We start from the raw sequence: 10685 nt of genomic DNA, 5'->3' as shown, positions 1-10685 counted from the left end.
ATATATATATATATAAAGCTTGGGTTTCACATGTAAGAATGCAAAAATGGTTGTAACACTCCTCAAAAGGGGCTCAAATTATGAACTAAAGTATTCATTTGATTTACTGTCAGAATTGTTAAGTAATGTCTATCCTCTTTTAGGAGAATAAATAATAAACCGTTTTAAAAACAAGATTTTTACTCAATTGTGCCATTCTTGCACATGCAAAGTGCATCCAAAATGCTGGGGTGTTCTGTGTGGTTGCAATTTTTTGTTAAGGTAATCTATATCACATTTTAACAGTAATATTTTAAAATAACATTCCCCAACCAAAGCCCCCAGGTTGAGAACCCTGCTCTAGAAAATGCACGTTAATATTATGTCTCTGCTGCCAGGTGAGGCTGAACGTAAAAGAGTATGAACCTTGTAAGCGAAAACACCTGCTTAATCCAGATGTCACAAACACATATGTTTACTAATCCCTCCTACTCTATCTGTAAAGCAGTCTCTCTCCCCCTCTCTTAATCCTTCATCTTTGTACTGTATGAAGTGACCTAAATATGCAATATTGGTCAGCAGTCTCATTTGACCATATGTTTCATTTAGGTCATTTAAAACACAACATGCACCGCTTTTACACTAACCCTCAATTCCACACTCACTTTCCTGTATTTGTACTGTTTTACCAATTATTCTTTTTCTACCCTAAAACTCTCCACCTAGGTGATTAGATTGATTCACATGAATCCTGCCCTCATCAAGACCCTCATGACAAAAAGCTATCAAAAGAATTTTGATTTATCAAAGCATTATGGATATTTACACCAATTAAATGCCCTGGTGTTGCTAATTTTGGCTAATTGACCTATATCTACACAATGTTCAAACCTAGACAACAAGAGATTCCGAGGATGCATGCCCAGTTGCATCCAAATCTGCCTATGGGGGGCACTTCAACTAAAAACCTGTCATAACGCCACAACAGTTTGTTAGGAAAGATTGGTAACAATTTATTTTGATGGTCCCTTTTGAACATTCTGTTGACAATATGTAATGTTGCACCTATGTCTACTAACTCTCATCAGAGTATTAGTAGACGGTTTGCTTAATATCTGCTAACTTTATTGTCATGTCTCCCAACAGACGTTCTACTGACTATAAGTAACTTTGCAAGTACATGTCAACTTATTCTAACCCTAACCCTACCAGTTTACTACTAGTCTACTAATACTCTAATGAGAGTTAGATATATATATATATATATATATATATATATATATATATATATATATATATAAAGCTTGGGTTTCACATGTAAGAATGCAAAAATGGTTGTAACACTCCTCAAAAGGGGCTCAAATTATGAACTAAAGTATTCATTTGATTTACTGTCAGAATTGTTAAGTAATGTCTATCCTCTTTTAGGAGAATAAATAATAAACCGTTTTAAAAACAAGATTTTTACTCAATTGTGCCATTCTTGCACATGCAAAGTGCATCCAAAATGCTGGGGTGTTCTGTGTGGTTGCAATTTTTTGTTAAGGTAATCTATATCACATTTTAACAGTAATATTTTAAAATAACATTCCCCAACCAAAGCCCCCAGGTTGAGAACCCTGCTCTAGAAAATGCACGTTAATATTATGTCTCTGCTGCCAGGTGAGGCTGAACGTAAAAGAGTATGAACCTTGTAAGCGAAAACACCTGCTTAATCCAGATGTCACAAACACATATGTTTACTAATCCCTCCTACTCTATCTGTAAAGCAGTCTCTCTCCCCCTCTCTTAATCCTTCATCTTTGTACTGTATGAAGTGACCTAAATATGCAATATTGGTCAGCAGTCTCATTTGACCATATGTTTCATTTAGGTCATTTAAAACACAACATGCACCGCTTTTACACTAACCCTCAATTCCACACTCACTTTCCTGTATTTGTACTGTTTTACCAATTATTCTTTTTCTACCCTAAAACTCTCCACCTAGGTGATTAGATTGATTCACATGAATCCTGCCCTCATCAAGACCCTCATGACAAAAAGCTATCAAAAGAATTTTGATTTATCAAAGCATTATGGATATTTACACCAATTAAATGCCCTGGTGTTGCTAATTTTGGCTAATTGACCTATATCTACACAATGTTCAAACCTAGACAACAAGAGATTCCGAGGATGCATGCCCAGTTGCATCCAAATCTGCCTATGGGGGGCACTTCAACTAAAAACCTGTCATAACGCCACAACAGTTTGTTAGGAAAGATTGGTAACAATTTATTTTGATGGTCCCTTTTGAACATTCTGTTGACAATATGTAATGTTGCACCTATGTCTACTAACTCTCATCAGAGTATTAGTAGACGGTTTGCTTAATATCTGCTAACTTTATTGTCATGTCTCCCAACAGACGTTCTACTGACTATAAGTAACTTTGCAAGTACATGTCAACTTATTCTAACCCTAACCCTACCAGTTTACTACTAGTCTACTAATACTCTAATGAGAGTTAGTAGACATGTAGGTGCAACACTACTTATAGTCAACAGAATGTTTTAAAGGGACCATCAAATAAAGGGAAACAGAAAGATTAAATTTAATTTGTATGTTAGTCATGTCAATTGCTAACCTTCCCATGAAAAATCAATCGTACAGACCAACAGAAATTGCCACCAGCAGGTAATAAGTTGCACAGTTAATTACTGAACATTATTAAATTTAGCATATACATACAAGGTAACGAGGCTATGTACTATATTTGGTAAGAATCGGCCAAAAGCTGGACCTATACTATACTAATTTTAATTTTAGTTAACAATTCTGTACTTGTGATGGCTAAAATAAAAATTAAGGCTGTAAAACAAAAGGAAGCCACAGGATTAGAAATCCTTAAAGGGGTCATATGATGCGATTTCAAGTTTGGGCGTTACATTTCCGACGAGTGCTTGCGGTGTTCGGCCAATCACAATGCACTGGGTCAGCTGGCCAATCAGAGCAGACTGCGCTTGTCGGAAGGAGGGACTTTGTAGAAAACAAAGCGTTTGAGAGAGGCGGGGCATAGAGGACCTACAATAATGTACAGTATTTGAAAAATAATGTGTTTTTTGAACATTAAAGCATGTCAACATGTTCTGTTGCACCAAATACACCAAATAATGATCTTTAAAAAAGCATCATATGACCCCTTTAAGGTCTCATAGTTTGGCATCAGAGTAGACGGTTGAATTATGAAATAAATAAAGTAAAATAAAAATATTGTGTAGAACCATTGTACTCTTTGTGTATGACCAATAACCATAGTATCTGCACCAACCAGAGAGTTTATAGAGTTTTAATAAAATTAGTTTGCAAAGAAATCTGTTATCTCCATCATGCTTAGTGCTTAAATATTGTGATGTAAAGTATGGCTCTGATTATAATATACATTTTATAATTGGATGATTATGTCTTCAAAAAGATATTGATAAGGTAAGACAATCAAATATGAAACCATGCCATTGTATTTCAAACTTTCTAATTAAATGTTTTGTAATGCTTGATAATTAGTGCAGTAATTGAGGTTATTGGTTCAAACTTCAAATAAAATGCAACTATGCAAAATGGTTTAAATTGTAAGTATGAGTAAGCAATTGGACCTGATTTAATTAACATGTATTGGCATGTATATGATGTTGGCATTTCATTGACTTTTACTGGAACATTCAAAAATCTGTCCATGGTATTTGATAACTAATGTGTGTTTCTCTCTTTCTCTTGCCTTTTCCAGGGTGAAACAAAACACGCCACAAGTCTAAATGGACTTCTGAGTCATCTTCTGTAAAGAGTCATTAAATTGGTTGATTGTGCTATAAAAAGCAAGTGGAGGATAGGAGAGTTTGCTGGTTGCATGATGGGTCCTGAAGGTGTAGGAGAGCTTCGAGACTTGCTCTTCTTCCTGCTCCTGTGCCTCACATTATTAGCTGAACTATTGGAGATGACTACAGCTTCTGCACAGGGACTGGATGGCGAAGGTGACATAGTGTGCCCATCTGTGTGTCGCTGTGATGAGGACTTTATTTACTGCAATGACCGTGGATTGAGCGTAATCCCACCTCTACCACCATCTGCAACTGTACTTTATCTTCAGAACAATCACATTGACAATGCAGGACTTCCTAGGTCCTTGGAACATCACACGACTGTGCGAGTCATATATCTCTATGATAATGAGCTTGATGACTTTCCCATGCATTTGCCACCTTCATTAAGAGAGCTTCACCTCCAGGACAACAATATTAGAGTGTTGCCAAGGACTGCACTTGCTAGACTTCCACTACTTGAAAAGTTGCATCTGGACGACAACTCTGTTTCTACAGTGAGTATTGAGGACCAGGCCTTTGCGGACAACCCTCGATTACGTCTCCTCTTCCTTTCCAGAAACCACCTCTCTAGCATCCCATCTGGTCTTCCTGTCTCACTTGAAGAGCTCCATTTAGACGACAACCGAATCTCTACTATTCCTACTCATGCCTTCCGAGGTTTGTCCTCTTTACGTCGCCTGGTCTTGGATGGTAATCTTTTAGCTAATCAACGCATAGCTGATGACACCTTCTCACGCTTGTCAAACTTAACAGAACTCTCCCTCGTCCGTAATTCACTTCAAACACCCCCACTTAACTTGCCCAGTGCCCACCTGCAGAGACTATCCCTTCAGGACAATAACCTTATACACATGCCTCGGGGCTCACTTGATGGAATGCGCAGACTGCAGCGCCTAGATCTCTCTGGAAACAATCTGACTACCCTTCCCAGAGGATTGTTCAGGGACTTGGAGAGCTTGGGGCAGTTACTTGTGCGAGGAAACCCATGGCATTGTGGGTGCAACTTGCGCTGGCTACATGACTGGCTGGAAGCAAAGGGGAATACAATTACAGTGAGAGGCTTTATCTGCCAGACACCAGAGCGAGTCCGAGACATGGCGCTTAGAGACCTCACAAATCAGATGGATGAATGTGAGTTGGCTGCTGCTGGTGGTGGAGTAGGTACAGGGGTTGGCATTAGTGGTAACAGAGTGAGTGGAGGCGCAGCAGGAGTAATTTCTACCACTCTTTCTCCCCCCCAAGGGTCCCTGTTTACACTCAGGTCCAAGCGACCAGGCGTCGGTCTCCCAGAAACAGGATTGGACTACACATTAAGCAGCAGCGGTGTGGGCAAGAACCTGGCCCTGAATGTGAAACCCTTATCCCATGACAGCATCCGTGTTACTTGGAGTGTAGCGCAAACATCATCTTCCTTTCGATTAAGCTGGCTTCGCCTAGGAACCATCTCTGCCATGGGATCCATCACAGAAACCTTGGTTAGAGGCGATCGGCGGGAGTATCTTCTCACTTCCCTGCAGCCTGCTTCCAGCTACATCATCTGCATGGTACCTCTAGTATCTAACAGTGGAAGCAGGAGTAGTTTGCCTGGGGGGGAAAGAGAATCAAATGAGGTTCCAGTTTGTGCCAGAACAGAAACGTCTGATCCTAGCCGTTCTGATGATGATGGTGAAGATGAGAGCTCTGATCAATTGACTTCTCTTCCTCTTGCAGGAATTATTGGAGGTGCTACGGCAATAGTTTCCCTCGCTCTTATCATTGCCATTTTCTGCTGGTATGGGCACCGTGCAGGACATTTCACATCACGAGGCCATTACAGCCATAGTAGCTCTCGCAAGAGCAAACACTATGATGACTACATTGAGTCAGGCACAAAGAAAGACAATACTATCTTAGAGATCAGAGGTCCAGGATTTCAGATGACACCAATAGTAACAAGGCAGCCCCTTCAATCGAAACCAGTGAGAGAGGATTACATTATACACACCATCTTCCCCTCGAATGGCACAGGTCTATACAAGCCAACCCATAACATGACCAACTCTGGATATGGTACCAACCGTGGCTATAGAGAAGGAGGCATTCCAGATATAGATTACTCCTACACATGATAGCTTTGATTTAGAAACAATAATTAGGAGTCATGTACTGCATAGATACACAGTTTTTAATCAACATGGGCTCTGCAGAATCTCTTTGTGCCTTCTGGTCTCCATTACAATGTAGCCTGCTGTTCATGACACTATAAAACTTTTAATTGGCCCAGATGCTTATAGGAAGCATTATAAATGTGGTGCCAGGAGGCGATGATGCCATTTCAGGTGGTGATACCAAATGCTGTTTTCACCTCGCGGTGTAATGATCAGTGTCCCTGACATTGCTGTTTTAACTCTGGCTGGTGCACTGAGGTGGATTCAAGGGCAGCCCACACCGCATTCAGCTCACATACTTTTCACAGAGCTCAGTGCATATATGGGAGGGAGGCAGTCTTCTAATTGAACATAAACAACCTGCTGTACATTTTAATATTTGTCTCCTATGGGATGAATCTCCCTGAATCAAGGATTTGAACCGGGATTGACAGGAATCCTGCATCAACTAGGCAACCTCTTTGCGCAGAGGAAACTGGAAATGTGTTGTTTTAAGTGATCCTTCTGGAAAATGCATGGGTTCACATGCACAGTTTTTTTTTGGAGAACAAGCTGCAGAACATGACTACTATTCTTAATTTAAATAGAGTGTCTGGACCAAGCAGAGACATGGCCCTCAAAAACTGCAGCAAGGTTTGAAATGCCTCAAAAACTAAATTCATTTGAATTCTGATACACTTGAAAGCTGCCTGATGCTACTACGATAACGTCTAACAAGTGTTATGATGACTGTTCTAGTTTCAGACTGGTGAAAAGTTGAGAGGATGAATGAAATGGCTTCATGTGTCTTGAGGAACTTTCTATTTTTAAAAATTGCAACTGAACCCTGGTGTGTTGATAGATACAAACAATGAAAGTTAGATATTGGACATTGTCATAACTCTGTTCCCTAGTTGTTTAATTTTTACCCCCATTTGTTTCACTTTATTTTTTTAACTCATAAAGCCCTGCTAATAGTTATAATTTTTCTAAATTTTTCATTTTTTACTTTTCCTACAAAAGCAAAAAAAAAATAAAAAATGCTTGTTTTCAATAGACTGTCCCCTATAATGCACAGAGACTAAACCAATGTTCTGTTAAGGTGGCTCATGGTTTGTAGGTTGCTTAGCCACAGTTTTAGCACAAAGTTTCAGTCAATAAATCACTTATTTACACCTCCAAATTTCACTGTAGATAAAGATATGGCCTCGCTGCTAACCACATCGGTTTTACTGCTGTGATTCTTAGGGAGAAGAGGGAGAGTGTTGGAGGGGAAACCAGGAATTTGAACCATAACACTGTGGACCATCACTGTGGAAGATAGAGAGTGCATCAGAATGTTGTATAATTTTCTAAGGCGGATGCAATTTTGATTTGAAAAAAAAAAAAAAAAGTCACCTTTTTTTCCCCTTGTGTAGAAATTAAGCATTTTGTCAATGTCTTCAACCCATTCATTTAAGCCAACAGCAGAACCGAATACTAATGAAGGATTTATCAGAGAATTTACTCAATGGTTCTAGTAGTCAGAGAGAAAAGTTATGTTAATTTTTACAAAAGGCCTCCACTGAGTCTCCATAAAATTTCTGTTCTGCTCTGCTGTATTTATGTATTTGAGGACTTGTGGAGAATTTAAGACAGCTTACACTGCCTTGTATTTTATGTACTATTTGGCATTGAAGTGTGAGTGTCAAAAACAGGAAAGAAAAGATGGATAGAGAGAGAAAAGATGATTGGAGAGATGGAAGTAGAATGTTCTAAACTGAGAAAGAGTGAGAGATTATACACATAAAACATGGATTTGATATTGAAGCAGAGGCCTAACGGAAATGAAGCCTGTGGTGTTGAACTGTGCATGAAATGTTGTGTCATCTTCTTGCTGTCTGCTGTTGTGTTGGCACTTTGTCTTACGCCTTTCCGAAAAAAGAAAAAAAACTACTCCTAACTTCTGTTTCAGAGATGGAAATTAATCAAGACTTCATGGCATTTCAATACACACTGCTTTTACAGCAGTTCAGCCTCGCAGCATGTCATTTTTGTAAACCAAAAACAGAATTTTGCTTTTAATTAGCCTTTTTAGGGATAGCTCACCGACAATGGAAATTCTGTCATTTACTCACCTTCAAGTTGTTCCAAACTTGCATGATTTTATTATTTTTTTATTTGGTTGAACACAAAATAATATATTTTTAAGAATATGATTAACCAAACAGTTGTTGGTCCCCATTGATTTCAATGAAAAATACTGTGGAAGTAATTGTGGACCAGAAACTGTTTGGTTACATTCTTCAAAATACCTTCTTTTGTGCTCAACAAAAGAAAGAATTTCATAAAGGTTTGGAACAACTTAAGGGTGAGTAAATGATGACAGAACTTCCATTTTCGTTGATCTATCCTTTTAAATTGATCTGTGTGGACTACACATTAAGCAGCAGCGGTGTGGGCAAGAACCTGGCCCTGAATGTGAAACCCCTTTCCCACAACAGTATCCGTGTTACCTGGAGCATAGCACAAACATCTTCTTCCTTTCGATTAAGCTGGCTTCGCCTAGGAACCATCTCTGCCATGGGATCCATCACAGAAACCTTGGTTAGAGGCGATCGGCGGGAGTATCTTCTCACTTCCCTGCAGCCTGCTTCCAGCTACATCATCTGCATGGTACCTCTAGTATCTAACAGTGGAAGCAGGAGTAGTTTGCCTGGGGGGGAAAGAGAATCAAATGAGGTTCCAGTTTGTGCCAGAACAGAAACGTCTGATCCTAGCCGTTCTGATGATGATGGTGAAGATGAGAGCTCTGATCAATTGACTTCTCTTCCTCTTGCAGGAATTATTGGAGGTGCTACGGCAATAGTTTCCCTCGCTCTTATCATTGCCATTTTCTGCTGGTATGGGCACCGTGCAGGACATTTCACATCACGAGGCCATTACAGCCATAGTAGCTCTCGCAAGAGCAAACACTATGATGACTACATTGAGTCAGGCACAAAGAAAGACAATACTATCTTAGAGATCAGAGGTCCAGGATTTCAGATGACACCAATAGTAACAAGGCAGCCCCTTCAATCGAAACCAGTGAGAGAGGATTACATTATACACACCATCTTCCCCTCGAATGGCACAGGTCTATACAAGCCAACCCATAACATGACCAACTCTGGATATGGTACCAACCGTGGCTATAGAGAAGGAGGCATTCCAGATATAGATTACTCCTACACATGATAGCTTTGATTTAGAAACAATAATTAGGAGTCATGTACTGCATAGATACACAGTTTTTAATCAACATGGGCTCTGCAGAATCTCTTTGTGCCTTCTGGTCTCCATTACAATGTAGCCTGCTGTTCATGACACTATAAAACTTTTAATTGGCCCAGATGCTTATAGGAAGCATTATAAATGTGGTGCCAGGAGGCGATGATGCCATTTCAGGTGGTGATACCAAATGCTGTTTTCACCTCGCGGTGTAATGATCAGTGTCCCTGACATTGCTGTTTTAACTCTGGCTGGTGCACTGAGGTGGATTCAAGGGCAGCCCACACCGCATTCAGCTCACATACTTTTCACAGAGCTCAGTGCATATATGGGAGGGAGGCAGTCTTCTAATTGAACATAAACAACCTGCTGTACATTTTAATATTTGTCTCCTATGGGATGAATCTCCCTGAATCAAGGATTTGAACCGGGATTGACAGGAATCCTGCATCAACTAGGCAACCTCTTTGCGCAGAGGAAACTGGAAATGTGTTGTTTTAAGTGATCCTTCTGGAAAATGCATGGGTTCACATGCACAGTTTTTTTTTGGAGAACAAGCTGCAGAACATGACTACTATTCTTAATTTAAATAGAGTGTCTGGACCAAGCAGAGACATGGCCCTCAAAAACTGCAGCAAGGTTTGAAATGCCTCAAAAACTAAATTCATTTGAATTCTGATACACTTGAAAGCTGCCTGATGCTACTACGATAACGTCTAACAAGTGTTATGATGACTGTTCTAGTTTCAGACTGGTGAAAAGTTGAGAGGATGAATGAAATGGCTTCATGTGTCTTGAGGAACTTTCTATTTTTAAAAATTGCAACTGAACCCTGGTGTGTTGATAGATACAAACAATGAAAGTTAGATATTGGACATTGTCATAACTCTGTTCCCTAGTTGTTTAATTTTTACCCCCATTTGTTTCACTTTATTTTTTTAACTCATAAAGCCCTGCTAATAGTTATAATTTTTCTAAATTTTTCATTTTTTACTTTTCCTACAAAAGCAAAAAAAAAATAAAAAATGCTTGTTTTCAATAGACTGTCCCCTATAATGCACAGAGACTAAACCAATGTTCTGTTAAGGTGGCTCATGGTTTGTAGGTTGCTTAGCCACAGTTTTAGCACAAAGTTTCAGTCAATAAATCACTTATTTACACCTCCAAATTTCACTGTAGATAAAGATATGGCCTCGCTGCTAACCACATCGGTTTTACTGCTGTGATTCTTAGGGAGAAGAGGGAGAGTGTTGGAGGGGAAACCAGGAATTTGAACCATAACACTGTGGACCATCACTGTGGAAGATAGAGAGTGCATCAGAATGTTGTATAATTTTCTAAGGCGGATGCAATTTTGATTTGAAAAAAAAAAAAAAAAGTCACCTTTTTTTCCCCTTGTGTAGAAATTAAGCATTTTGTCAATGTCTTCAACCCATTCATTTAAGCCAACAGCAGAACCGAATACTAA

At 39.3% G+C, this 10685-nt stretch overlaps 1 protein-coding gene across 1 annotated transcript; it reads left to right on the top strand.

The window, feature by feature from the left end:
• Positions 1 to 3737: 3737 nt before the first annotated feature.
• LOC107564076 (leucine-rich repeat transmembrane protein FLRT1-like) lies at positions 3738 to 6930 on the top strand. The gene has a single exon (XM_016249073.1). The coding sequence runs from the start codon at positions 3866 to 3868 to the stop codon at positions 5945 to 5947; it is 2082 nt and encodes a 693-aa protein (XP_016104559.1). The 5' UTR covers positions 3738 to 3865; the 3' UTR covers positions 5948 to 6930.
• The last annotated feature ends 3755 nt before the right edge of the window (positions 6931 to 10685 follow it).

The sequence above is a fragment of the Sinocyclocheilus grahami genome, unplaced genomic scaffold, assembly GCF_001515645.1.
Source record: "Sinocyclocheilus grahami isolate Dianchi unplaced genomic scaffold, SAMN03320097.WGS_v1.1 scaffold908.1, whole genome shotgun sequence".
NCBI classification, from domain to species: Eukaryota; Metazoa; Chordata; class Actinopteri; order Cypriniformes; family Cyprinidae; genus Sinocyclocheilus; species Sinocyclocheilus grahami.
Note: the sequence above shows the minus strand (reverse complement) of the source record. Positions and strands in the feature narration are given on the sequence as shown.